The sequence below is a fragment of the Globicephala melas genome, chromosome 16 (genome assembly GCF_963455315.2).
Source record: "Globicephala melas chromosome 16, mGloMel1.2, whole genome shotgun sequence".
In the NCBI taxonomy this organism is placed as follows: Eukaryota; Metazoa; Chordata; class Mammalia; order Artiodactyla; family Delphinidae; genus Globicephala; species Globicephala melas.
Window position 1 is genome coordinate 60,320,817 of NC_083329.1, and position 27,583 is coordinate 60,348,399.

The 27,583-nt window shown below is 55.4% G+C and overlaps 2 protein-coding genes across 4 annotated transcripts in view; both read right to left on the minus strand.

The window, feature by feature from the left end:
• Positions 1-106: 106 nt before the first annotated feature.
• On the minus strand, positions 107-19,506 carry LOC138842279 (cadherin-23-like). 3 transcript variants are annotated; one of them, XM_070043922.1, is made up of 22 exons: positions 16,287-19,506; positions 14,824-15,048; positions 14,111-14,280; positions 13,750-13,887; positions 12,631-12,750; positions 10,896-11,073; positions 10,535-10,746; positions 8,339-8,530; positions 8,055-8,168; positions 7,182-7,311; positions 6,829-7,080; positions 6,588-6,749; positions 4,991-5,247; positions 4,545-4,642; positions 4,005-4,125; positions 3,843-3,922; positions 3,657-3,697; positions 3,447-3,507; positions 2,835-2,964; positions 2,526-2,648; positions 1,993-2,097; positions 107-1,137 (listed from the first exon to the last, which is right to left on the minus strand). In XM_070043922.1, exons 1-22 carry the CDS (start codon positions 16,393-16,395, stop codon positions 811-813), a joined length of 3,345 nt encoding a protein of 1,114 aa, XP_069900023.1. In that variant the 5' UTR covers positions 16,396-19,506; the 3' UTR covers positions 107-810. The 3 variants fall into 3 exon arrangements, with proteins under 3 accessions (XP_069900023.1, XP_069900022.1, XP_069900021.1); XM_070043921.1 differs by lacking the exon at positions 1,993-2,097 and having other exon boundaries at positions 16,287-16,403; positions 17,688-19,503; XM_070043920.1 differs by lacking the exon at positions 1,993-2,097 and having other exon boundaries at positions 16,287-19,503.
• A 66-nt stretch (positions 19,507-19,572) lies between these two features.
• Positions 19,573-27,583, minus strand: part of LOC115856345 (cadherin-23) — a 371,688-nt gene continuing 363,677 nt past the window's right edge. The window contains exons 40-46 of the mRNA XM_070043924.1: positions 27,174-27,307; positions 26,414-26,623; positions 25,755-25,862; positions 24,253-24,355; positions 22,802-22,927; positions 21,887-22,090; positions 19,573-20,369 (exon numbers count right to left, since the gene is read on the minus strand). Coding sequence (XP_069900025.1) covers positions 19,630-20,369; positions 21,887-22,090; positions 22,802-22,927; positions 24,253-24,355; positions 25,755-25,862; positions 26,414-26,623; positions 27,174-27,307 — 1,625 coding nt within the window. The 3' untranslated portion in view covers positions 19,573-19,629. The remainder of the gene's footprint in view (positions 20,370-21,886; positions 22,091-22,801; positions 22,928-24,252; positions 24,356-25,754; positions 25,863-26,413; positions 26,624-27,173; positions 27,308-27,583) is intronic.

Genomic DNA, 27,583 nt, shown 5'->3' on the forward strand with positions numbered 1-27,583 from the left:
CAGGGGAGTGCCCCCAAAGGTGGGTCCAGAGCTGCCCCGTCCTTACCCCTGCAACCCGCCGGCCCAGCCCCACGGGTGGTTTACCAGAGCCAGAGTGAATTGCCGGTTCCTTGTGACTTTTTTTTTTTTTTAAATTCAGACCATTCCAGAAACGTTCAGTGCGTATCAGTTGAACAAAACCAAGGGGAGAATATGGAGGGAATAACTTAATTTAAAAAAGGAATACACACGAACACTATATTCAAAACCCAAGGGAACATCAGTCGTTTTATGAGCCCGGCACGTTTGGAAAGCCAGTGAAATGGGAGAATGCCGTTGGCTGACAATGACCATGTCTGTGTGGGGAAGCAGGGATTACTCACGGCCCCCACCTGGATGTCCGGCCAGGGATGTGGCAGAAATGCACTGGGACTTGAACTGGGGTCAGAGAGTCAAGGCCAGGCAGGGTATGCCTGCTCTGGGCTCCCTCCCCGGTGCTGGACGCCTGTGCCGTGAGGCGGGGTGGGAGGGGAAGAGGGCCAGCTTGGCCTCTTGGTGACCCTCCTTACCTCGTTCTTAGATACTCACCATTTCTGTTTGGTTTTCTTAAAAAAATAACATTTTATGAAGGTAGAGATCAGAGGCCGAATGAGCGTCTGGCAAAAGTGGAATCTGAGCAGCTGACGTGGGCCCTGCTTCTGGGCCGACCCAAGGCTGCGCGCCCAGAGCTGCCTAGGGAGGGCCCTCCCCCGCCCGGAGGTCCTGCCCCTGCTCTCGCCCCGGGAGGGGTGGGGTTGGGCTGCTCATACCCGTCGGGCTCCCCCCATCTAGTCATAGCTCTGTGATCTCCAGGGGGCTCTCCACGATCACGTCGCGAAGCTTGTGCCGGGGCGTGGATTTGGCGGACTCGGTGCGGGCGTTGCGCTCGAAGGCGCTGGCTTCGGCGGCGGTCAGCGTCTCCAGCGAGCGGCCCAGGCCCTTCTGGTCGTCCTCGGGCAGGCTGTTGAGGTCGGTAGCCAGCAGCGTGCCCGTGCTGCCGTGCGTCACGTGGATCCCGCCTGGCCCTCTGAGCTCCGTAGGTGGCTTGTGGCAGAAGCGCAGGCTGCCCTGGCCGGGGCTGCGCTCCCCTGGCTCCTCTTCCAGCTCAGTCTGGATCAGCTGCAAGAGGCCGGGACCCGCACATGTTCAGGGCAGGCCCAGGCCCTGAGCAGGTGGATGGCCCCGAGTCCCACCTGCTATGGGCCTGTCGCCTCCCTGCTGCACACGAGGACCCCTGGGCTCGTGCCGCAGCAGGCCTGTGCGGCCTGTGGCAGTGTTTCTCAAACTGGGTACAAAGGGGAGCCGTGGATACTTCTTATGCTACAGATGTGTTGTCCGGAGCGTGGGCTTCCTATGAGAATCTTTCAGATCTCCTGTATTCACTTTGATCTATAAAGACCCTGTGACTGCGGTTGTGGCATCTGGATTGGTTACCACGTTGGCCTTGAGCAGGATCAGCTCCTAACTGTGGCCAGCTGGAAAGTGTCCACAGTTGAAGCTGGAGGGGATTAATAAGGTAGAGCAGAGACTCACAAATGGCACTTTTGTCCTGTGTGGAGCTGTTCAGTTTTAGCTACTCCAGTTGAGAATATTGGCCCAGCTGGAAATCTGGGTTTTTAGATAAAGTCTGACCTTCTAAAGGGTTGACATATCACTGCAGGCAAATAAATAGGTATATCTATTTGACCCTACAGCCAATTTCTTAAAATGATATCACCTCTCAAAGGTATCTTCTTGGGGCTCCTGAAGTCTAAGAAACACTGCCTCAACACCCACCCACCCCTGGGGAAGCCCACTGTGGAGCCCAGATAGCAGAAGCAGAGCCCGCCGTCTGACTCTCTGAGCCCCCACCCAGTGCAGTCTTGGGCCCTAGCTGCTGATCTCCAGAGACTCCGAGGAGGATGAACGAGAGAGAGAGAGAGAGCGCACCCCCAGGGCTGGGGCACAGCACACAGCTCCCGGCCCACCCGCTACCTCGGAGATGGAGGAGTGGCAGGAGGAGGCTTTTTGCACCATCCGCTGTGCAAAGAGCTTTTTGAGCCGCAGGTAATCCTCCAGGACCACCTTCAGCAGCGAGCCCTGGGGGAGGGAAAGTGTTAACCCCCAACCAAGGCCCTCCCCTGCCTGCGCCGCCCATCACTCACTCCCATAACTAACTCGGGTGGGGGTGACGGAAGGCACTCTGGGAGTGTAGGATGTACAGGCGTCTGATCCTAGGGTAGAGGACTGAGAGCAGAGCCTGGTGACGGCGGCCAGACAGAGCCCACGTGGGCTTGTATCTCAGAGTCCCGGCCTCCAGGACACTGCAGGCTGAAGCAGCTCCTTATCAGCCCGGGGCCCTGGCCCCTCTCTGCCTTGGTGTTCTTGCCCCCGTGGAGGGCAGGTCTAGCTGAGTCCCTAGAGGTGGAGAAAGCTGTTTCCCAGGATCCTCCCCACTCCCTGCATCCTCTGGAGCAAGTCCGAGCTCAGCCAGGGGTCTGGGTGCAGGAGCTGCGAGGAGGGCTCACCTTGATGGGCCCCTCCCGAATGATCTGGCCCAGCTTGGCAATGTTGTCATACTCCTGGATGGCCGCCCGCAGGTACCGGTCATCATCAGGCTTGACTGCTGCTGGTTCACGCCCAAAAGTTCCCTGGGGAGAGAGGGGGCGCGTTAGCTGGAGCTGAGGTAGACCGCGCACGCACACGTGCAGGGCAGTGGACCGGTTCCCCCGCAGCCAGCCAGCTCCTTGGCCAGCGATGGCAAAGAGCGTACGCTACCTCCACCTGTCCCTCCTGACTGTCCACCCCATCCCTGCCCGGCCCGGGCCTGGGCTCACGTGGGTGCGGGTGGGGCTGCTCCACAGGTCGGCGATCTCACTCAGGTTCTCCGGCAGGTCATCCTCGTGCTCTGCCTGGGCAGCCAGCTCCAGGTTCCGGCAGAAAGGATCCAGCCACACGGGGTTGGCCCTGCAGGTGGGGAGTGGGGTTGACTCCAGGCTCGAGTGGACAGATGCCCTTGAAGCCTCGCCCCTAACCCCCCCACCGTTTCCCAGGCCGTAGTTGTGCTTTTCACAGGACTGGGCCTTCAGGGCCGTGAGAGGCAGGGCCCTTGCCTGTGGTACCCGTGGGTGCGTCCTCCCGCCTCAGGATCCTGCTAGAACCAGGACAACGTGTCCATCTGGATCAGCTTTGGTGCAGAGTCCTCACCCTGTATCCGATGGCCAAAGCCTACGCCCCCTGGCACTTGGGACCCAGTCAGGGTGGGGAGCCCAACTCGGTGGAGAGAGAGGGGTACCCGGCCCAGCAGGGGGCGCCCACACCCCGGGTTTCAGCCAGTCCATGATGCCCTCAGTGCTTGAGAGGCAGCGGGGGCTTCACCGCAGCTGGGTCCTGGGTGGGTCTCCCCAAAGTGCACCCGGCCGGGTTCAGGGACACCACTTCTCACTCACCCGTCAAAGGAAAACTTGTTGGTGTTGGGCATGTCCATGATGTCAACGAAGCCGCGATTCCCTGCAGGAGAAGGGTTGGGGTGTGGGGGGAGGGGTAGACCCGGCTGGGGAGCTGGGCCTGAGCCAGCCCTATGGGGCCCGGGCTGTCACCCTAGGCCGTCAGGGGCCCCTCCTGCCCTCCCACCTCCCCACCCATCACAGCCCTCTGACCTGCCGAGCCAGCCACGATGGCTTTGAGCTTCCTCTTGTGTCTGGAAAGAAGCAGAGGGGCCGGTGAAGGAGGCTGCGGCTGGGCTGGCGTCTCAGGGCCTCATGGCCCTGCCTGCCTCCCTGACTGTCCCAGCAGCGGGGCTGGTCAGCCTGTCTCAAAAGGCAGGGCACGTAGGGGTCACTCACACGGTCCTGTAGTACCAGTTCATGAGGATGAAGAGCATGGCAGCCAGGAAGAGGAGAAGGGCCAGGACGATGGTCGCCATCTAGGGCAGCAGGGCCAAGCATGAGTGGCTGAGAGCACCCGGGGCAACAAGGGGATGGTGGGGGCGGTGTCACCAGGGGTACCTGCAGGGCGGACATGTCTTCGGGCAGCTGGATAGAGATGGCGGGCTGCACGTCTAGGACGTTGTAGTTCCGGAATAGATTCCTCAGCTGCTCCTTGTTTTCATCGATCATCTGGATCACCCTGGGCGAGGGGCAGGGGCCTCAGCTCCCATCCTCGGCCGTTCCCCGAGAGCCCGTCCCACTTAGGCCAGCCTGCCCCCACATTCACCCCCGACCAAGCCTTGCAAGATTAAGGCGCACCCAGCTCGGATAGCTCTGTATCTTACAGGGTTCACCATCCCTTCACACAAGCTCCTGTCTGCTGCTCACAGTTGCTGTAATACTCCCATTTCACACATGGGGAGGGTAAGGCTCCGGCGGGTGGAGCTCTGCTCATACACCCAGACCGTGTTCTCTCCACCCGCCCTGCCCACGTCTGGGGTAGAGCCCCCATACAGCAGGCCTGATGGCGTCATCTGTGCCTCCTTAGTGGGTCCCCTCTCCGACTTCTAGGGCAGGGAGGCAGACCGAAAGACAGGCTGTGCACAGACGCCCACCCACCGGTCCACGTCCAGGATACGGTTGGTTTCGCGGTTCACCACGTGGATAAGCAGCTCTGTCTGTGCGAAGTTCACCCGACCCTTCGTGTCCACGTGGAACTAGGCGAGAAGGGGCATCATGGGGTGTGTGGCAGGAGCGAGGGATGGGATGGGCGCCTCTTCTAACAGCCTCTCCTGCCCTACCCTGCCAGTAAACCCATCCCTACTGGATGCTCACCAGGGGCCAAGCTTGATGCCAGTCACTGAACCAGGCACTACTATCAGCTCCCATTTTACAGATGAGGAAACTGAGACCCAGAGACCTGGAAGGACTTTCCCAAGGCCATGCATCTAGGAAATGACGGATCCCCTTCATACCCCTGACCTCTCTGCAATGTCCTGTCCCTGCGGCCTGGTCCCCCTTCTTCCTCCACTGCCCCACACCCCAACCCTTCTCCTGCAGGGTACCTGCACGTCATCGGTGTTGACAATGGCACCAGTGATGTTGGAGAGCAGGCGGATGAACTCCTCCTCGAAGCCACGCACACGGTCGGGGATCTCATTAATGACGATCTTGACCCGCTGGTCATCCCTCAGGATGTAGATGCCAATGATGGCTGTGTCATTGTGACCTGCCAGGTCTCGGGCCACAATGTCCACTACAAAGTAGCCAGGGCTGTAGGCCATGAAGAGATCGAAGGTGCGCAGGATGCCATCCACACTCCCTGTAGGGAAAGCCCGGGGGTGGTGCACTTTTTCTGGAGAATTCTAAGTTTTTATCTAAACGTGCTGCATATTAAAACACAACTTGGACAAGTTTGGGACTCTGCTGTCCCATGCTGGGATGCTACAGAACACTTCTGAGTTCCCTCAGTATCACCTCTCTGTCTCTTACACATACACGTGTGCTTCGTAATTCCACAGCCACAGCTGAGAGATGACCAGCAGTGGTACAGCATAGTCTGCTCTTAAAAGGCAGTAGACCTGGGTTCAAAATCTGCCACTTTCTAGCTTTGTGACCTTTAGCAAGCCTCTCTATGCTTATTAAGGTTAAGAGCAGTGCGAACTCAGAGGACAAAGGGATGGTGTCTAGTTGTGTGACCGGGGGTGGCAGCTCATGAACTAGACTACAAAGGGTGGCTAGCGGGAGCATATCTGAAGGCAGAGTTGGAGGTCAGAGTGGTATTCCAGGAGGTGAAGGCCACGGGAGGACGGTGTGGAGCAGGCTGAAGCCATGGTGAGCAGGTCAGCCTGGGTGGGCGCAGTGCACTCAAGGGTAGTGAGGGGCTGTGAAACCAGAAAGAGGGATTAGGAGGAAGACCTGGGGAGCTTTGAAAGCCAGGCCAAGGAGGCTGGATTGATTGCTGTGGGCAGAGAAGAGCAGGGAAGGGGCTGGAGCTGGAGGTATGGTAATGTGACACCCACTGGGACACCTTCTAGAACACCTTCTAGAACCTAACAAAGAGACGCTCAGCTATCCACACAGGCGGATTCACAAGCAAACATGCGTACTTCTACGTACAAGTGTGCTTTGTACACCTGGGGAGAATTCTGGCTCCCCAGTGCCTACCTAGCACAATGCCTGATGCAGGCGAGGGTGAGGTGCACAAATGGAAAGATGGGTGGATCTATGGAAAGGAGAATGGGAGGATGGATGGACGGACGGACGGACAAATGGGTAGATGGGTGGGCAGATGGATGAATGAGAGGATGGATGGATGGGTGGACAGATAGATGAATAGGTGGGTGGACTGATGGATTGTTCAGTGGGATGGGTGGGTGGATGGATGAGGAGATGGGAAGAAGAAGAGAAGAAAGTGGGTGGGTAGATGTAGAGATGGATAGGTGGATTAGAGAATAGATCGAAAGATAGGTGGACGAATAAAAGGATTAACAGATAATGGCTGGCTGGCTGTCTGGCTGAAGGATGGATGAATGGATGGATGGGTGGGCTAATGGAAGGACTGACACAGCTGGTTGGCTGGCCGGCCACCTATACCCTGGGGTAACCCTACAGACCATATCTCCTCCAGACGATAGTCCATGAAGTGGCTGGAGCCCCTACCCATCGTGAAGACCTGGCCCACATCCTCAGAGTCATTGGCAAAGGCCCGGAAGTAGTGGATGGCCAGGATGCTGTAGAAGACGAGGCTGTTGTTGCCAATATCTGCATCCAGGGCCAGCACTTGGATCAACTCTGAGCCCATTTTAGCGTCGGTGGCCACTCCTGCAGGAACGGGCAAGCGGGTGTAAGCGGCAGAGCAGAGGCCATCCCACACCCCAGGCCCAGGCTCTGGTCCCTGCACCTGCAGTGTACTCAGCCTTGGTGAAGCGTGGTGGCTGGTCGTTGATGTCCTCCAGCACGACACGCACTTCCTGCAGGGTGAGGTCAGTGACCAGGTCCAGGGCTAGGGAGTGCCCCCGGGGAGGTGTCCAGCTGCGATTGCTTGAGGCCTTGACGATGAAGGAGAAGACAGCTTCGCGCTCCCTGTCCAGGTCCCGCAGCACCAGCAGACGCCCGTCGGGCTGCAGCTGGAAGTTCTTCTCTTCGTCGCCGGCTGGGGGGGGGACCATGGCACAGCGTGAGGGGCAGGGCGGGGGCATATTTGGGTCATCTCCAGCCCCAGGGTAGGTAGGCACTAGCCCCGTCAGGCCTCACCTGCGATGAAGTAGTACACGATGGCGTTGGGGCCCTCGTCTGCGTCCACAGCGCCTGTCACGTTGCCCACGAGGGTGCCACGTGGTGAGTGCTCGGGAACTGTCATCAACTGGTACTGGGGGCTGCCTTTCTGCAGGGGGAGAGGGAGGTCATGGGAGGCCAAGGGAAGGCCTGAGCTCCTGGCTCCTGCCAGAGGGCCCTAGGCAGTGTTTTTGTGGGTGCTGAGGGAATTTTTTGCCCAGGCCTTGTGGGGCGAGAGAAATTGCTGTAACCTCAAGGGAGCAAGTGCTGGGCTGGAGACACTCCAGCTCTGCCCTCAGGGAGTGTCACCCGTGACATCCGCCATGAGGGCAGGGCTGGGTTTGGCACATTCTCTGAAGTCTCCCAGCACTTAGATGGATGTTTGAATGAGGAGGGCATGAGCTTGAGCGTGCTCTCTCTCTGTCTCTCTCACACACACACGCACGCACGCACGCACACGGTCTCCAGGGAACATTACATCCTAGGTGCACACAAGAAGAAAAAACCAAGTTAGAGAGTCTGAGTCCACATGAAGAGGTTCAGCCCCAGCTCGCTAAAGCAGAACTGATTTTCAGGCTTCTTGTGTGAGCGCGTATACAAACATGGGAACATCAGCTCCACGAGTCAGGCATTTTTGTCAGCTTTTTTGGCTTTTTTTTTTTTTTTGTCTGCTTTTTTGACTGCTGGATAATGCCTTGACCTAGTAGCTGCTCAATAAATATTCTGTGAAGGGCTGTGCAGTTTCCACGTGTAACCACGTGTGTCTACGGCACAGTGTGCACAGGAAAGTGTGTGCTTGCAGGCAGGTGAGTCCCTGTGTGGGTGACCAGTGCAGGGGATGGGTGAGCTCACCGGAGGCCTCACGAAGAGGGGTTCGTTGTCATCGATGTCCTCCAGGGCCACCAGCAGTGGCTGCATAGTCTCATAAGGCACCGGCTGGCCCAAGTCGCTGGCCACCAGGATGAGCTGGGGGGCGGAGAAGTGCAGTCAGAGGAAGAGACGAAGGGCCCCAGGCAGGCATCCCCAGAGGACAGGTCACTACCCTCGCAGACATTCTAGGTGGGGACATTGTGGTCCTGTGCCCAGAGCAGTCTCTTCTTTGGCCCCGCCCCTCATGCCATGCCCCACCCCCTTACACTGTACACTGCCTGCTTCTCTCTGTCCAGGCGCTGCGCGGTCTGGATGAGCCCACTGACTGGGTCGATGGTGAAGTACTCCCAGTCCCGGTTGCCTGTTGTCTTCAGGAAGCTGTAGCGCACGGCCCCATTGAGGCCCTCGTCCTCGTCTGTGGCATAGACCTCGTACACGTTGGAGCGCAGTGGGATCTCCTGCAGGGGGCACAGGAGGGAGGCTCCTGGGGCATCTTGAGAGAATCCCAGCTCCCAGACCCGATGGAGCTCTTGTTCTTTCTCCTCCCCTAGCAGAATGTCCTCGCCACCTTTCAGCATCCTTAGGAAACGCCTGTCTGCTTGGCTGGACTCTCCTGGAGTCTGAGCATCTGCTAGAACATCCCTTCACCCCACCCCCAGCTAAGGCCACTGCCCACTGAAAGTCCAGCCTGGGATCCACCATGCTGCAGACTCTCTCAGGGCGACACCCTTCCGGGGGCTATCCCATCCCTCCGATCCCACTGCATGCTGAGGTTTAGAAGACAGAAGGGGAATCCCAAAGCTGAGGCCACAGCCACCCTCTGTTCCCAGGTCTGTCTTGCTCTCTTCTACCCCAATCACAGAAGTTCTAGGTATCCCCAAACAACACCATCCACCCAACGGGGTACCTGAAAATGGGGGGGCATGCAGGTAGGGTGACATGGTATGACATGGTGGCTAGAGACTGGACACGTGCATGCTAATCTGTTACTAAATCACCACGTGACCTAGACATGTCGCTTCACCTCTCTCTGCCTCAGCCTCCCGAGTTCGAATTAAGTCTGAGATATCAAAAAACCCAATTTACGTCAGACATTGACCCATGAAAAGGCTGCCAAGGGCACAAGAAAAAAACAAGTTTCTTTGCTTTTAGTTCAAAAATGATCAGCTCAGCATGGTTTCACTGTTTACCTCATTGATCACGACAATCAGAAACTCCAAATGGCAGTCACATCTAATTGACAGAAAGTGGGATGACAGACATAATTCCTTAACAAATGCTGGTTGTTTGGAAGACATGAACCTTTCAAAATAGGGACCCCTTGAAGGGAAAAAACTTAGTAAAAGGGGGGGCTTTGGCGTGCAAAAGAACTAGATTATTATTAATTGATACCCTGCCTCACGCTACAAAAAAAGATTTGAGGCAGCTTACGAGAATGCATACACAACAATAAGAGTAAATAAGTTAAAAAAAAAATCAGGGTAAAGAAAAACCATGGTTGGCAGGAAGATGGAAACTGAGGGATGGGAGATAAGGCGTGTGTGCTAAGTCCCTGCAACATCATTCACGGTGGGCTGACCACTATGAGCTCCCTAGTGGGCAAAGCAAAGAGGGCCACTGCATCATTGCAGTAGACACAGGAAAGGGCAAATCACAAGGTAAAAGCATAGAGTTTCCCAGAGCTCAGCCCTGGGAGAAATTTCTCTTGTGGGACCTCAAAGAGGAGATAGAGTGACAGCAAGGACTTAACACTGACATTCTGAGATGTGGAGACATGCTGAAGTTTGGGGAGCAAAGAACAAGTGGGAGACACCCCAAGTATTCTACCAAGGAGCATTTTGGGCTTGGGTGCTGAGAGGAAGGAGGGGAAGGGCAGGAGTCAAAGGAGTACTTCCCCATCTTTACAAGACAACCGAGAGCAAGGCATGAAAGAAGAATTGGAGGTAGTCAGAAGCTCAGCCACTTCCCCTTGTTTCTTATTTTGATGCACATCCTCAAGTCCCAGGCTGTCTCCACACTGGTATCAGCAGGAACAACAGACGGACGGAAGGGGCTATGTGTTTATTTTGAGACAAGTGTAGGGGAAGTGACTTGCGGGGAGACTGTCCTTCTTGCAGACGTTTAGGAGCAAGAGATGGGGCATCTACTATTATAAGTCCCACTTTGCAGATGAAAAAACAGACTCAGAGAAGTCACTTGCTCAAGGTCATTTGGCTGGTAAGCGATAGAGTCTGATGTGAATCCAAGAGCCTTTGCTGGCCCAGCCCTTCTTACTAACGACTGTTCAATACTGCCCTGTGTGGCACTGAGCTGGCCCGTTCCCTACTCTGGCCTCAGTTTCCCTGCTTTTGCAGTGGGGGCCCCTTTACCCTCTCAGGCTGCAGGATGACTGCAGGATGGAGAAGCGGGCTGAATACTGGAAGGGGGTGTAGGTAGCCAGAGGCCCCGGGGGTCAGCAGTACCTCTTTGATGTGGAGGATGGTGCCATTGGGTGGGCGCACGAAGACGGGGCGGTTGTCGTTGACGTCGATGACCTCCACCAGGAGCATGGCGGTGCCCCAGAGTGGGGGCTGTCCGCCATCCGTGGCCACCACGGTCAGGTTGAACCTCTCGTAGGACTTCAGTGGCCGCTTTGTGGTCACCAGGCCCGAGTCCATGTCCACGTGGAAGGCCTCTGGCAGGTGGGGGCAGGAGAGCAGGGCATGGCTCCAGCTGAGACCTCCTTCCCATCCTTCCTCCTATTACGCCTGGCCTGGGGCTGCAGGAAGGCAGCCTGCCCCTCCCACCCCCTAAGGCATCCTTGGTGGGGAGCAGGCTACGTACCCACGCCCGGGCCCTCGAGGGAGTAGGCCAGCTCCGCATTGGAGCCCTCATCCTGGTCGGTGGCCATCATGGTGATGACGGAGGTGCCCGCTGGCTCATTCTCATACACGCTCGTGCTGAACTGGGGCTTGGAGAACTGTGGCCGGCAGTCATTGATGTCCAACACCTGGATTACCACCTGGAGGGGAGGGTGAGCTCAAAGGTCAGGAGCACATTGGGGGCTGCTTCCGGTGACCCGGTCACACAGGATTAAGCCGAGGTGGACAGTGCCCACTGTTTAGTCTGACCCCAAACTATTGATTTAACCCCCTGACCCTCAGTTTCCTTAGGTGTACGTTGGGGACAATAGGATTTTCTCTCTCAGGGGCTTGTGAGGCTCGTCCGTGATGGTCTATGCGCAGTCCCTGGCCTGAGTGAATGCTCGGCAACTCGTACCGTGGTTAACAGGTCATCTGTGTCTGGGTCCTGAAGCGGGGACTCCTCCCCACATAGCTCCTACTCTGTCCTCTGTTCCTTCCCACAGTGGCCCCATATATCTGACTCTACTTTCTGGACGCCCCTCTTGACTGGGATTTGTGTCTGGCCTGGGACTGGGCTCTGTCTGCTGACCCCAGAGCCCAGGGCAGGTCCTGTGGATACACCAGGAGGCCCTTTCTCCCTGGCTGCTGTGGCCCTGCCTGACTGCATCCGTAACAGAGCCCTTCACAGCCATGATTTTAAGAACCCCTTTCAGGGCACAAAGCGCTTTCCCACCTCGCATCTCCTGGACTCACCGCCAGGCTGGGAGGGAGGCATCATCGTCACTGCCCCTGCCCTCCACTCCCTGCAGCTTTGACAACCGAGGCTCAGAGAGGTTACATGACAAATGCAGTGCACTCAGCTAGTGGAACCTCAGGCTTCTGACTACAAATACTGTGCTCTTCCCAATACAGCACGTGCCTCTGTGACAGGACAGAACGCAGGTATGTGCGAGCGCTCCCAGCTCGGTTGCCTACCTGCCAAAGAGAATTCTTCTTTGCCCACCCAGCTTCTCACCTCCCCACCCTTCAGGAGACTTTTCTTTGGATGGTTAGGTTATTGCTGAGAATTGGAAGAACTGAATACAGAAAGACAGGACTGGAAAGGGCAGAAAGAAGGGGGAGAAAGAAAGAGAAAGCAAAGTCTTGAGGTGTGGGACTCTGGATGGAAATGGGGACAGAGCCTAAAGGTGGGATGCTGGCCTCCCCAGAGCAACTGTGTGGACAGTAGACCCGGAATGGAAATGGGGTTGTGAATTTGATCCCTCATTAATGTTCTTTTTTTTTTTTTGGCCTAAAATAAGGAATTTATTCTCTCACTGTTCTGAAGACCAAAGTTCCTCATTAATGTTAAGAGACATAAAGATAAATGCTTTATAATTATGTTTGGTTGCTGGACTGTGTTTCTTTCAATGGGACAGCATGGAGACACTGGGCCATGTGGAGCCCCAGCCTTTATTTGGGTTACACCCAGGTATGTTTAGCTGCCTTAGCAGGGGTCTGACACAAGAAGTTTCTCCTACAGAGGCCCCGTCTCCCTGAGCCACAGCCATCGTGAACCCCCAGCTAAGCTCTTGCCTCTCCTTCCTGCCACCGCACCTCTTGAGGGGCCAGGGTGGTTCTGTTCCTGCCCTGCAGCAGCCATGCTCTAAAGGCTTTGCCTACTGCCTCCACAATGGCAGTCCTTAGTGTCTCTGCTCCACGCAAGGGTCCCTCACCTGCACCGAATTTTCTCGACGGTTGCTGGCTACGTCTCCAGGGTTATCTTTGGCCAAGGCAGTCAGGATGTAGTGAGCCTTCTTCTCCCGGTCCAGAGAGGACAGAACATAGATGTCACCCTAGTAGGGGGAGGGTGGAGTCAGGTCCTTCATCAATTCAACAGGTATTTATTGAGCATCTGCTATGTGCAGTCACTGTTCTGGGCTCTGGAGATATAGCACTGAAGAGACCACAGCCCCTGTGCCCCGTGCAGCTCTCATTCTAGTGGTTCTTCTTGTCCTTACTACCCCAGTTCACCTGGAGATGGGATGAATGGCCCAGGCTGGAGCTCACTACCTGGCCAGGTACAAAGTAGTACTCCATAAGTATTCACTGTTCATGGTGCCAGGCCAGGAGTGTGTTTTATTGTTCACACCAAGAGGAAGGAGAGCAACCCTGCTGAAAGGGCAGAGTGCAGGGGGATGTGGGCAGGCGGTGGGAGGGAAAGTCCAGCTCCAGCCCCACAGCTGGGGAAGGCCCTGCCTGGCCAGCCACCCCCAGGCCACAGGGCTCTCTCGCTGTACTGCAAGAGCAACTTTGAACCAATTTGCCGACATTTAAAATCATCACCCATTTTTCTCTTGAACTTCTGCATTCCTACAAGTCTGAGACCCATGGGAGCATGGGGGCTATGTCCATGGGTGCTTCTTCCCTCTCCCAGCACTGAGGATGGGGCCATGTATACAGTAGGTGCTCAAATACTGCGCCCACTTTCCGCAGAGCTTCCTATTTTTGACAGTTTGAAAAAGCAGTCGCATGGACTTGAATCAAGTCTTCCGGTCTGGTGCAGACACAGCTCAGTTTTTGTCCCACAAGGGGCTAGTTCCAAAAGACTTTGGCCACTTCCTCCCATGTCTCCTGGGACAGAAAGGCCGCAGTCTACAGGATGTCTGGGACTCTGAGAACAGGGCTTGCCAACTTGGCTGAAAGACCTCTGAGGCTATAGATGTCCAGGTGGCAGGACCCAGAAACAGGGGGATGACTGTAATACTTTTGGTGGCTTCTCAGCCTGTGACCCTGGGCCCTTCCCACTTCCCACTCCCCACTCCCCAAACCCAGGCCCTCCGTTGCCCACTCACTGTGTCGGGGTTGATAGCAAACTTGCCCTCGCCGTCCACAAGGCTGTACTCAATGAGGGCGAAGTTGCCTGAGTCGGCATCAGTAGCAGTGACTCTCAGGATGACTGTGCCCACAGGAGCATCCTCAAAGATGGCTCCCTGGAGCCCAGTGGGCAGGGAGAAAGCATGGGCCATGGTCAGTCCTAGAGTCTCAGCCCTTGCCCGAGAAACTCACTGATGCAGACAACCCAGGGCATCAAGCTACTCATGGGTGGTCATTCCCACGGGACTTAAAGGCTGGCAGGGTGGGAGTGGGAGATGCCCAAAGGTGCCAAGGAACGGATGCAGGTCCCAGACCCAATTTGTTGGCCTGGCCACCCACCTGGTAGGAGAGTTGGTCAAAGATGGGGTTGTTGTCATTGATGTCCACAATCTCCAGGTAGACAGGAATCTCAGCTGCCCGGGGTGGGGACCCATTGTCTGAGGCCCTCACGGTAAAGTTGAGCCAGTGCACTTCCTCATAGTCCACCGTCCGATTGGCAATGACCTTGCCTGAGGCACAGAGACACCCACTGCCCTTTTGGCCACTCCTCACTCGTGGAAGCTCTCTGAAGTATGAAGAGAGGGATCTGGGGCTCTGAGGGATGAGTGTGGTCCCTTGAAGGAGGAGGGTAGCCAGGCAGCACTGCCCAGGCCAGAGGGCCGAGAATCACTGGCATCTAGCTGTTCTCCTATTCACAAGTCAAAGGCATGTACACTAACACGCTGAGGACCTCCCCTGGGACAATTCCCTCTTGGGCTTCTTGCCCCCTGAGTGATACTAACTGTGGAGGTTGGATGGTAGAGAGGGTGATGGAGTATTCCGGGTTTCCAGCAGACACCGAAAGGGGCTTCCATGCCGACCCAGAGCTAGGCACTCTGTCCTTGCCTGTAGTTCGGGCATCTGGGAGTGACTAGAATGTTAGCCGTACTGGATCTGGCCTAGCCCGCTGAGGGGCCCCAACTGGAGGGTGAGAAGCGAGCCATGGTCCCTCTCGGGGGCTAAGCAGGCACAGACACGTTCCCCAACCCTCCTCTGGCGGATTTCCCACCTACCTGCTGAGGAGTCTTCCAGCTGGACATAGCCCGGGGGTATCAGGTCCAGCAGGCTGTAGGTGATCAGCCCATTGAGGCCCTTGTCGGGGTCCACGGCTGCCACGGCGATGAGCGTGGTGCCTGGGGTGGCCCCCTCCAGGACCCTCTCCGTGTAGTAGGTGATCCCGAAGGGCTTGAATTGGGGCGTGTTATCGTTGACGTCCAGGATGTTGACCGTCAGCTTGGCTGGGGTGGAGGCAGGGGGTGAGGGTGGCATGAATGGGCCCCAGTGTGGCTGGGCCAGGCCTTCCTAAGTCTCAACCAAACCCAGAGGGGATGGCAGCATCTCACAGTCCTCCTGGGGCTCCCTAAAGCTTGCCCCAAGCCTCAGGTGGTGGCATGGCACGTGACCCTCGCCTCCGGTGTGGTCACTCACTCTTCCATTGGGAAAGGGGCTCGGGTTCTGCCAACTGGCTGGGTAACCCTGGTGGAACCCCTGGCCTTCGCTGTGCCTCAGTTTCCTAACCTGTCCCATGAGACGGGACTAAGATGATCTTTAAGACCCTTTTCATGATTCAGCCTTTTGTTTCCTCTCTGAGTTGTTCCCTCTATATAACCAGCCTGGGCCCTTTGCCTCTCTGAGCCTGGGACAAGTATTGGGTTGGCCAAAAAGTTCGTTCGGGTTTTTCTGTACGATGCCATGGAAAAGCCTGAATGAACTTTTTGGCCAACCCACAGGAGAAGACCAGGTCTGCCCTTCCTTCCTGAAAACTTGGGCCTCTGGGCTGTAAAGATAAGCCAGTATCTGCCAGGCCTATCTCCCCACCCCAGCAGCTGTCCTTGTCTCATGGCAGAGTCCACGTGAGGCCACCCCATCCCTATACCCTCCTCCCCACTCCCTGCTTGGCCCACACAAAATCCAGTGCCTCTAAGCAGCCCGTCCGGGCTCAGGCTGCAGGCGGGGTGGCCTGTGCCCAGCTGCAGAAGGCAGCATGCGTGCCCCTCTCTTCTCTGCCGTGGTGCCAGGGTGGTGTCTGTGGCCTCAATTCACCTTTCCTTGCTCTTTGCTTCCTCTGGCCTGACCAGGTGGCTTCTTTTCAGACCTGAAGTTCCTATCTCACATCCAACCACAACCTGCTTCCCAGTTCTGACAATGGGATTCCAACCTAAGTCTCTGTCAACCCATCCTTTTCTCAGTCCCCTTCCAGCCTCTACCAAGCCTTCTCCCTACTCTGAGCCTTTGGAGTTCAAGATCACACACAATTCTGGGCTTCTGGATCCCCCACTGCTGAGCTCTGCCTGACAGCTGGGACCCAGGGCCTCCCTCAGCCTCACTGTAGCTGCCACCTCCCCTCCCCCCCGCGGCCTGACGACTGGCAGCCCCGTAGCTGGGTCCCGCTGCTCCCCCCCGGGGCCAGGCCTGTGCCGGTTCTGGGCCTGTCTCTCTACGGGCTCATGTGGGAGATGCCTGTGGGGAGCCTTACCATTTGGCACACTGACGGAGAGCTCTGGTAGGTCGCTGGCATTGTCAATCACTGAGAGAGTGACCTCATAGGTGGCAACCAGTTCCCGGTTCAGGGGGGATTTCACCATTACAGACCCTGTAGACCAGACCAGGTCAGGTTCAGCCCGAAGGGAACCCCCTAAAATCTGGGCCTCCCAGGGGTGCTCCTGGCCAACCCTCCCAATCCCCACCAAGGGCAATGATCCCCAAAGGACCCAGGACTTGCCGGTCTCATCTTTGGCTGGGATGACACCACAGCCATCTGCAAGCTGGGGGCACGTCACTCTGCCCCTCACTCACCGCTTACTAGCCGGGCAATTATTTAACCTCCCTACACTCTGTTTCCTCATTTGTAAGATGAGGATAATTACAGTACCTACCACAGAGGGCTATTTGGAGGATTATAACAATTAACTGAATTTACATTTGTAAAGGGCTTAGAACAGTGCTTGGCACTTAGAAAAAGTGCTATGTAATTGCTTGTTTAAAAAACGCCTGTTGGGGGCTTCCCTGGTGGTGCAGTGGTTGAGAGTCCGCCTGCCGATGCAGGGGACACGGGTTCGTGCCCCGGCCCGGGAAGATCCCACATGCCGCGGAGCGGCTGGGTCCATGAGCCATGGCTGCTGAGCCTGCGCGTCTGGAGCCTGTGCTCCGCAATGGGAGAGGCCACGACAGTGAGAGGCCCGCATACCACAAACAAACAAACAAAAAAACCCCCGCTTGTTGGAATTCCCTGGCTGTCCAGTGGTTAGGACTCCACGCTTCGTGGCCAAAAAAAAAAAGATGCTTGTATTCCACAACCATTGAACTTATGGTTAAAAATGGTTATGATGGTAAATTTTATATGTATTTTATCAAGATTAAAAAAATGCTTGTATTCTAGGGAGATCAAGCATAAAGGAAGGTCAAGGCAGCTAAAAAGCCCTGAGGGGGTTCCCTGGAGGGGACAGTGGTGGCACAGCCTAGACAGTAAGGCCCACCCCTTTGTCTGGATTACGTGGGACATGACGCGGCTGGGCTGCCTGGGGCACCGTGAAAGGAGCACCGCCCTACGGCAGTACTAGCAAGGAGCTGTTTCCTTCTCTCCTACCCAACGCCTCCCCAAGCCCCTGCCTGCCCTCCAGAGGCTTGGGCTTGAACTGGACAGAACGAGTTTTGCCCATCTCAGCCTGGCTCTGTTGGGACCTCTCTTCTTCCTGCCAGTTTGAGGGCCTGGTGGCTCTTCCTCCCATTGGCCTCATCCTAGGGTGAAACCTCTTCTCTCTCTCTTTTCCCAGCTCCCTCTCAGGCGCTGGGGTGTCTGGGATTCCCGTCCCCCTGGCAGATCCCTCTGCTGAGCTCCTGTCCTCCTCGGGGCCCCAGCCAGGGGGCAGTCACTTACCCTGGGCCGCCGCCTCCTCCTCCTCCTCCTCCTCTTCCTACTCTCGCTCCCCGTCCCCCGAGGCTGGGGAGCGAGGATGGGGAGAGGGTGGCTGCATTCAGTCTGCAAAGGCTGAGCCACGGCCTTGGCCCAGGCCCCACGGGGTGGGAAGGGTGGTAGGGGTGCGGTGAGTATGGAGGAAGGCGATGGGGTGAAGCAGAGAAGAGATGAGGTGGGAGGCGACAGAGAATCAGAGCTCAAACCTGTGGGCCTGCCAGCCGTGAGGAAGAGAGAAGAGGGTCAACAGTCAGTTAGTTCAGGGTGCAGAGGGGAGGGAGCAGAGTAGGGTGTGGGGGATGGAAGGGCTCAGAGCTGACCCGGGCTGGAGGTTTGGGAGGGATGGGGTGGACGGGAAGAGGCAGAGGGGCAGGAAGCCCGCGGAGCAAGTGGGAACCCAGTTGGAGAGGCGCACTCAGAGGGCTGAGGCTCTGGTAGGAAGAAAGGAGAGAGAGGTGAGCAAGGGAGGGGGAGAGCGTGAGGAAGAGGGGCAGAGAAGACACTGGAAAGGAAAACAGAAGAGAACAGAGTCAGTCGGAGGGAGGGAGGACAGAAAAAAATGGGCAACAGTACAGCATAAAGTTGGGCTGGGTCATGGAGTAGCTCTCCATGGTCCTGAGAAACCACTGCAGCAGGAATTTTGCTAACCTGACACATGACTAAGCTACCTAATTCCTCCTAGTGGCTCATGGTTTTCCTGTCTTCCTTTTTCCTTTTTCCTCAGAGGCATACTGAGTTAATCACACTCTCTGGTTCACTGCACACTGTGGTCACGGGCACTGTTCTTGTTTTATGTATGTATCTATTCCCTTTTATTCTCCTACTCCTCTCCCCTTGGGCAACGTATTAAAGTGTATTTTTTATTTGAAGGTGTTCCCGAAAATCATGTATTGTTTTTGTGTATGTATTTTACATTTATGCAATGGGATTCTGGTATACATAACCCATTCTATTTCTTATTCTTTTCCGTAAGCACTTGTTTTTAAGGTCTACCCATGTTTCTCTGTGTGCGTCTCATCTGTTGCTCCTAACAGCTTCCTGGTATCCCATGATGTGCACCCACCACATTTTACTCTCCAACATCCCAGGGATGGATGCCTTGGTTGCCTCCAAGTTCCTGTCACCAGTAACTGTCACCTGTCACCAGTTCACTGCAGTGAACATCCTCAGATAGTCCCATTATCGACCTGAGTGTTTCCTTGTCACGTATACCCAGGAACAGAATTGCTGGGTCATGGGGTATGAGTGTACTTTGTGTTGGATTGCCGTCTAGATGTGAAATTAGTCAAAATTCCTACAGCAGCATAGGATGTCCCCACATTGTCACCAATACTCAATACTGTCCCGCATCCTAATGTCTGCTAATCACATACGGAAAACCAATATCTCACTGATGTTTCACTATGCATTTCTCTGAATAACAATGATTTTTAGCCTTTTTTCATAGCCATGTTAGTTTTTCTGTCACTCCTCTGGGCCTTCCAAGAAGGACACCTGTAAGTTTGTCCCATGTCCCCTCCTTATCTCCCCAAAGGAGCAAAAACACTGAACTTTTGGAAAAATGGTAAAACCATCAAAATTATAATAAGCTGCGTAAGTCATGAAAGATAAGCCACAGTTCGCTTTGTTTTGTGGTAGTGTAAGAAAATCATTAAGGGTATACACACATATGTAATATAGAAATATGTATGTGTGTATATATATCATATATATTTTTCTGTATTATATACATATATATGAAACTTAGAGACAACTTAAATGGCCCGGATATATATGAAGAAAGTGTTCAACCACCCGGTTATTAAAGAAATGCATATTAAAACAAGATGCCATTTACCTATGAAATTACAAACACGAAAACTGTGTAATATCTAATGCCATCAAGAGTGCGGTGACATGGGCACTCTCATATAATACTAGTAGAGTAAGAGAAGCAGGCAGAGAGGGAGCTGGTCAAGGGAGAAGGAAGAAGAGAAGGCAGAGAGGGAAGGAGCCAGGGGAGAGACGGCAGAGAGAGGGAAGGATGTGCTGTCAATAGTGGGGAAACGAGAGGAGGAAGGAGCAGCTGAGGGAAAGGGAGGAACAGAGCAAGAGAACCGATAGAAGGAGGGTAAGGGAGAAAGCAGAGAGCCAGGAGGCTGGGGCAGGGAGTCAGGAGGAAGGCTGGAGGGGAGCAGGCCCTTGTACCTGTGTTGATATTCACGGCAAAGGCGTCCTCCTGGTCGGGCACCAGGCGGTCAGTGTCATCCTTGGCCACGATGCTGATGATGTGGTACGTCAGCTTAGGGTTGAGGTCACGGTCGATGGCGGTGACGTTGGCAATGACCGTGCCTGGCTCAGCTGACTCCAGCACGCTCACCGTCTGGATGGGGTTGAGGAACTCAGGGCGGGAGTCATTGATGTCATCGATAAGGATAGTGATGATGGCTGTGCCCGAGAGAGGGATGGTGCCCCGGTCGGTGGCCACCACTGTCAGCCTATAGGAGTCCTGCTCCTCCCTGTCAATGGTGACATTGCCAACACGTATGACACCAGTCGCTGGGTGGATGGTGAAGCGGTCCTGAGCCCCAGCTTCTATTCGGTAGACGAGCTCTGCATTGAGGCCACTGTCCTCATCTGTGGCTGTGACCTGAAGGACTGAGAATCCTGTGGGGGTGGGAATGGGGAGCAGCTGAGCACAGTGGCTTCTTCTAAAAACACCACACCGAGATACTCTTCTTGGTGGTTCACAAGGGCCTCTTCCCACCGTAGCCTTGCCAGCATCTACCTTTGTTTTTATTGTTATATATAAAGCCTACTTTATTTTTAAATTTATTTATTTTTAATTGAAGTATAGTTGATTTACAATGTTGTGTTAGTTTCAGGTGTACAGCAAAGTGATTCAGATATATATTTCGAGATACGTATACGCATATATATTCTTTTGCAGATTCTTTTACATCATAGGTTATTACAGGATATTGAATATAGGTCCTTGTTGTTTGTCTGTTTTACATAGTGGTGTGCATCTGTTAATCCCAAACTCCTAATTTATCCCTCCCCACCCCCGCTTTCCCCTTTGGTAACCACAAATTTGATTTCAAAATCTGTGAGTCTATTTTGATTTTGTAAATAAGTATCTATCTTTTATGCCTTTTGCATGTTTGCAATTTTCTAGGAAAATGGTATCCTATTTTATTTTGCGTTCTTTGATTATTTGTGAGACCGAACAGTTTTTAATAATTTAATGATTAGTTGCATCTTCTCTTCTGCAAAGTGTTGGCCTTTGTCCTTTGCCCATTTTTGTCCATTTATATAAATTGTATAATTACGATAACTTGTGACAAATACCTTTTTTTTTTTTTCAGTTTGTTGTTTGCCTTTCGATACTGGTTATAATTAAATGATGTAAAGAAGTTTAAAATTCATATGCACCAAAATTTAGTATTTTTCCTTTTTGACGTTCTTCTGTTTCTTATATGTTTAGAACCTTCTTATCCCGAAATCAGATAAATAGTCACCCGAAGTGTCTTCTTTTATTTTTTAATGTTTTATACTCTTTTACAGCTCCTTTAGGATGTCTTTGGGTTTCTTTTTGGTGTCTGATATGGGGTGAGAATCTAGACTAAATAAGAAGAGATGTTTTGCACACGAAATAGTTTTCACTATTGGTTTCATTGTTTCCTTTATCGCATATTACATTCCTTATCATTTACCGGTATCTGTTGCTGGCCTACTTTGCCCCAGAGTCTTGTGTTCATATCACGTGGTTTTAAATACTGTAGTTTGGTAATATGTTATAATTATCTGGTAAGACAAATCTGGCTTTATTATACTTATTTTTCAAAATGTCCTTTTTCTTCCAGATGACCATTAGAATCAAATTTATCTCCCCAATCATGTTTGATTTTGATGGGAATCATGTTAATCCTATTTTGATTTTAAAACAGTCAGTTCTTCCATCCAGTAACACAGACGGAACATACCTTAATAATCTCATTTTGCAGACAAGACGCTGTGGGTCCGAGAAGGGAGGTGAGGGGCACTTGGGTCTCCTGACTCCCTCTCCACCCACCCTGCTGCCCATCCTTCTCCCCGCTGGACGTGACTTCTGCCTCCAATCCCCACAGACCACCAGCCAGCTCCTGCCTGGGGGCTGGGGCCTGGGGCCTGCCCCTGCGTACCTGGTGGGCAGTTCTCCAGCAGGTGGACGGTGAGGGCGGCAGGGCTAAAGGTAGGCCAGTTGTCATTGTCATCCAGGATGGTGACGATCAGGTCGGCTGTGCCGTTGAGCAGCCCAATGTCCTCAGCCAGCAGCAGTAGCTCCAGGACGGGAGGTGAGAAGGCCTCCCGGTCAATGGTGACACCTGACCTCACTGTCACCACGCCTGGCACCCAGCGCCACCAGCCGGGGAGATACAAAGGAAAAGAGATGCAGTGGGAGACCGGGCGAGAACCAACAGGGAGGGGACAGAGAAAGATAAGGCTTGATGGGGACCGATGTGAAAGAGGAGCAGAAAAGGCAACCCAATGACTTTCTTCCCCAAAGGCTCAACAACCATTGTTTAGGGAGGTCCCGTAGGTGCCAGTGTTCCGTGCCTGTCCCTTCCGCAGGTGCCCTCTGCAATTCTCCCGAGTCCCTCCTGGGATGAATGACCCAGGCTGGAGGATTGACCAGCTCTGTTGAGAGAGGTGCTAGTATATCCCTCCTTGTCACCTGTTACTCAATCGGCCAGGACCAGACTGATGTAACACAGTCTCTGTCTGGGGAGCTTTGGGTCTGGTTTGAGGACAGACCGTTGGCTTCCTCTGGCAGACGAGGAGCCCCATTCTCCGGGCTGGGGAAGGGGAGATGGGGGAGTGGGTTTGGGGATGCTCTCTGCCGAGCCTGAGAGCTTATGCACCAGCAGGTCCCTTCTGTTGACCCCAAGTGTCTTCCTGGTTCCTCCTACCCGGCCCCCGGGTGGCCTAACCCAGCTGTAAGATGGGGATTGTGAGGAATGGGGTCTCTATGGAGAGCCTAGATCTAGCAGTGGGGTCACCCTAGCAGGAGTACCCGGAGCCAGGACGGGAGAGCTGGGGTGGCGCAGAGGCCTCACCGGTGCTGTTGTCAATATCAAAGAGCCCGCTCTGGGCACCCAGCAGCTGGTAGGTCACCACGGCGTAGACATCCAGGTCTGCGTCCAGGGCCAGGATGGGCCCATTGAGCACCGTCAGCGGGGTCCCTGGGCCGGGGGAGATGGGTCACTGCAGGGCCGACCCGGCCCCCTGCCCGCCTCTCCCCCTCCCCCCCCAGTCCCGGTGAGCCATGGCTGACGATGGATGAGAGGGAGGGAGGGAGGTGAAGTGGACGGGGTGGGAGACCCTGGGCCGGGCTGCGGCAGCCTTGGCAGACTGACGCAGACGCCTGGGGAGCGGCCTCAAAGCCCTGCTGGGGAGAAAACACAACAGTGGTGAACAAGCCCCTCCGGCCCGCCCGGAGCACGCCTGCCTTCCCAGCAGCCTTTGAGGCTGGCCACTCCGAGGGAGGGTCTGGGGGGAGGGAGTCTGGGAGGCTCCCTGATGTCCCCTCACTACGTGGGGGCCCTGGCTAGGTATGCACCCCCAGCCCAGTCTGTCCACGCATGTGTGTCCACAATGCTCTAACAGCTGTCCGACTATACATGGCTAGGAACCCATGTGTCTGTGCAGGACTCTGTGTTCACACGGCCACGAGCACTCACACTGTAGCACCTGCAGGCCTGGGAGTCCCCAGGCTGCGCACTTGTCTGCCTCTGCAGGTGGGCATATTTGCACACGGAGTGCACTGTGCAGGACCCATGTGCCTGCGTGTGTCTGTGCACATGTGTAAGCCCACACATATGCCTTACGTGGACGTGCACTGCACACATGTGAGCACATACACAGGCAGTTTCAAATTCCTTCAGGGGAGACACCCAGCCAGAGACAAGGAGTATCTCAGCTCATCCCTTTCCGACTTAGAATCCAAGCTACGGGGGAGGCTGGAGGAGGAGTGAGGGGACTCCCCTGGGGAGACAGTGAAGAGGAGATTCTGTCCCTTGGAAGGGAGGTGAGGCTGGTCAGTGCATGCGTGTGGGGAAAGGGCCACACTGACCTATGAGGGGCCCCGGCCCCCCACCTGTGATTACAGATGCTCCCTGAGCTTTCAGAAGCCTCTAGGGGGCCCTATGCTCCTGGAGTGGAGGGAGCAGGGAGGAGTAGGCTTATTCCCCTCCTGGGTAGTCCTTACACCTTAACTCCCCTCGAGGAGGGGCAGTGGGGCTGTTCTCAGACAGCCTTGGAGACCAATGACCACATCCAACCTGACCTGTGGCCTCTTTGGTGGCCCCTAAGAGGCCTGGCAGCCCTGGCCCACCAGCCCTTCGGAGCTGTGCCTCTTTCTCCCCTCCACACCCTTCTGCACTTGCCAGGTCTGTGTTCAGCCAGGCCTCAGCTGGGCCTCCACCAGGCACAAGGGAGGTCCTCAGGCATCTGGGGCCCAGGGGGTGCCTGGAAGCAGCAGGAGTCCCCAGGTGGGCCCAGCACCTACCAGCAGGAGAATTCTCCATCACCTCCGCCAGGTAGGTGCTCTCAGTAAAGATGGGGTGGTTGTCGTTCTCATCCGCAAGAAAGATCAGCAGAAAGTCAAAATCCTGTGGGAGGCATGACGGCGGGGGGACAGGTTGTGGGCCACGTTCTAGCAAAGCGCTCCAGTGGGAGAAGGACTTGGAAGGAGGGCGGGGGTCAAAGCAGAGAGGTAGATGATAGAAAAGCCCCCGCCACGGGTCCGGAGACCTGTGGTTCAAGCCTCTGCTCTGCTAGTAGCTCACAGGGTGGTCTTGGGCAAATCTTTCCCTCTATCTGAGCCCCAGTTTTCCAATCTGACAAATGGGGATCTTAAGTCCCTCGCAGAGATGTTGTGAAGTTCACAGGGGAAGGGAGGTGGATGGTACTCAATCATGCTCCATCTCGTGGTAAGGAAGGACTGTAGCCAGGAAGATGAGTCTTAGCTTCCAGACCCTCCTGGCTGGCCTGGTGCCCTGGTCAGAGTTCATCCAAACTTCCACTCAGTGCTGCACTTCATCCCTTTCAAAAACCACAGTTATCCTATCTCTTAGAACCTCCCAGTGCCCCGGATGCTTCTCCATTGCAGAGGTGGGGGACCCGAGGCCCAGAGAGGGGCTGACTATTCACTGCCGCGTGGTAAGTTACCAGCAGAGTGGCAACCAGCCTCCAAGCTTCCGGGTTCCCACCACCCAATGCTGCTGCTTTCCAGGATGACCCAGGCCCTCCTAAAGGACAGGCAGAGGCGGGGGAGTGACAGAGGGAGAGAAAAGAAGGAGGGAGGACGTGAGAGAAGGAAGGAAGGCGAGGAGCACGGGATGAGAGACGCCAGCGGCCTGCACCTCCAGCCCGAAGTCTCCTCGGCCTGTACAGATGCAGAACCTGAGGCCCGGAAAGGGCTGAGCCATACAACTAGTCAGAAGCAGAGCTGAGATGAGCCAGACCTAGGCTCATCTCATGGGCTGGGAAGAGGGCTGATTCCTACCCCCAAATGGACTGTTTGCTTTGCAATACCCACTTCCTCTTAGTAAAGAGAGCCAACCTTTTGGCTTTTGAGGGAAAAGCCACGTGGAAAACGCAACCCTTTCAGAACCCCAGAGTACGTGCTTGTGTACGTGTGTCCCCCCGACTGCCACCCCTGACACTGCTGTCGTGTGTGCCCAAGTATCTGTGGTTTGGGGAGAAGAGACGATAGCTGGTATTTACTGAGCGTTTGCCATATGCCAGGCACTGTGCCGAGGACTTGACAGACATGGGCTCCTTCAAGTCCTCTCCACGATTCTGGGGTAGGTATGTCTCCATTTGGCAGAAGAGAAAGTGGAGGCTGGGAGACAACCACTTGCCAAAGCCACACACCCACTGACAGGCAGAAGTGGGATTTGAACCCAGCCCTCGCTTACTCCAAAACCTGTGCCTCTAACCCGCGGGCCGTGCCGCCTGGGTACAGCCAGCACCGGCCCTGCTCCCCACTGCGCCCTCCAGCCTTACCCTCCTGGCTATGCGCGGATTCTCCGGGTTGTCCTTCACGGAAATGGTCAGCTTGTATTCCGGGATCCGCTCGCGGTCCAGGGGCCGGTTCACAGTGACGATCCCTGTCTGGGGTGTAGAGGCTGGTGAGCTGAGCAACGACCTGTCCCCTACTTTGGGCTCTGGCCCACGGAGGCCCAACTGCTCCGCCTGTAGGAATGGCCGTGAATGATCTCCCTAAATCACCAAAGATACGGTCTAGGAGGACCAAAATGGACCAGCAGGGCCTTGCCAGAGCAAGAGCGACCCACCAATGCCCAGGTCTTGCTGCCTGAAAGGGACGGTCCCTCTGAGGACCCCACGGTGACAGCAGCCGGTAACACTCCAAGAGGTCGAGCGAGGACTTCTTGTGCATCTTGGTACAAACCAAGTGGTACCGAAGCTCTGGTCCCATCCCTGCACACAAGCCTTGGGGTGACAGGGACCCCAGAAGTGGCTCCCCTAGGAATCCAAGATTCCATGCTTCCCACAGAGACCCCACATCCCAGTGGAGGGTAGAGACTTGAGGAGGAAGTGGAACCAACAGAAGCCCAGACAGCAGAGTAGAAAAGCCCCTGGGGCAGGGTCCTGTTTTTTAGGAAAAATCCTGGGGGCTTCCCTGGGGTCAGACCCAGCCCTACCGTGGCGTTGATGGAGAAGGCCCGCTCTCGGTTGCCCGCGGTGATGTTGAAGGTGAGGAGGGCGTTGCACCCGCTGTCAGCGTCGCTGGCCAGGATACGGGTGACGAAGCTGGAGACGGGGATGTTCTCGCTGATGGTGATGTTCATGGGTAGGTTCAGCAGCACGGGGTCGTTGTCATTGATGTCCAGCACCCGGATCCCCACCAGCATCTGGGGCACGTCAGGGAAGAGGAGGAAGTGAAGGAGAAGGACCAGGAGAAAAGCGGGCGCGGGGGAGATGGAGGAGAGAGGGGAGGCAGAGAACGGGATGGTGGACACGGCGGCCGAGGAAGAGGCAAGGAGGCAGGTGGAGCGGGACAGCAAAGCGGTGGTAACGGAGGAAGAAAAGCTGCAGCTCGTCGTGGGCAAGAAAGAGGAAGCCCAGGAAAATGATAACCAAAAAGGCAAGAGGATGAAAACGAGGGTGAGAGGGAAGGAGGAAAAATAGAGGCAGAGGCGGGCTGGAAATGGCAGAGTGACAGGTGCAGAGGCCTGGCTGACAGCACAGCCTCCCCAGGGAGGCTGCCAGGCGCCAGGTCCAGCCTCCACGGGTGAGCCTCACGAGGCACTTGCAGGTCTGGTAGGGGCCCTGAGGGCCTGCACTGGCTCCAGAGCAGCTGAGGTTGCTATGGGCACGAAGGTGGCAGCGTTTATAGGAGTCTCTACGGAGAGTTCAGGGGGCAGGGAGGTGAAGCCGGTGGAATGGGGCCCCCAGACTCACCGTGGAGCTGAGCGGGGGAACCCCCCTGTCTCGAGCACAGATGGTCAGGTTGTAGAAGGCAATGGTCTCCCGGTCCAGCTCCACATCCTTCCGGACCCGCAGCACCCCTTCCACGGGAGAGATCAGAAACTCCCCTGGTGTCACCCAGGAGAAGCCAGGGTCAGCTGAGAATGGCCCAGGCCTTCCCCTGCTTCCTCTACTGAGCCTTACTCACCAGGGTCAGGGGCAGCTGGGGCGTGGGCCCTCCAGCACCCCCGGCTTCAGACCCTCGTGGGACCTGCCAAGGGCTGGGAAGTGCAGGAGGCAGGAGAACAGATAACTCCTAGGGGTACAAGCGGGCAGGGGCCCACTCATGCCCTGCTGGGCCTGAGATGCCAGGCCAGGGACCCACCTTGGGTAGGACGGTTATG

Coding starts and splice junctions, on each gene's coding strand:
- LOC138842279 (XM_070043922.1), bottom strand. CDS start 16,395: ATGGTGAAATCCCCCCTGAACCGGGAACTGGTTGCCACCTATGAGGTC. Junction 14,281..14,823: donor GCTGGAAGACTCCTCAGCAG/GTAGGTGGGAAA, acceptor TCTGTGCCTCAG/GCAAGGTCATTGCCAATCGG. Junction 5,248..6,587: donor GGGCCAGGTCTTCACGATGG/GTAGGGGCTCCA, acceptor CTTTCCCTACAG/GGAGTGTGGATGGCATCCTG.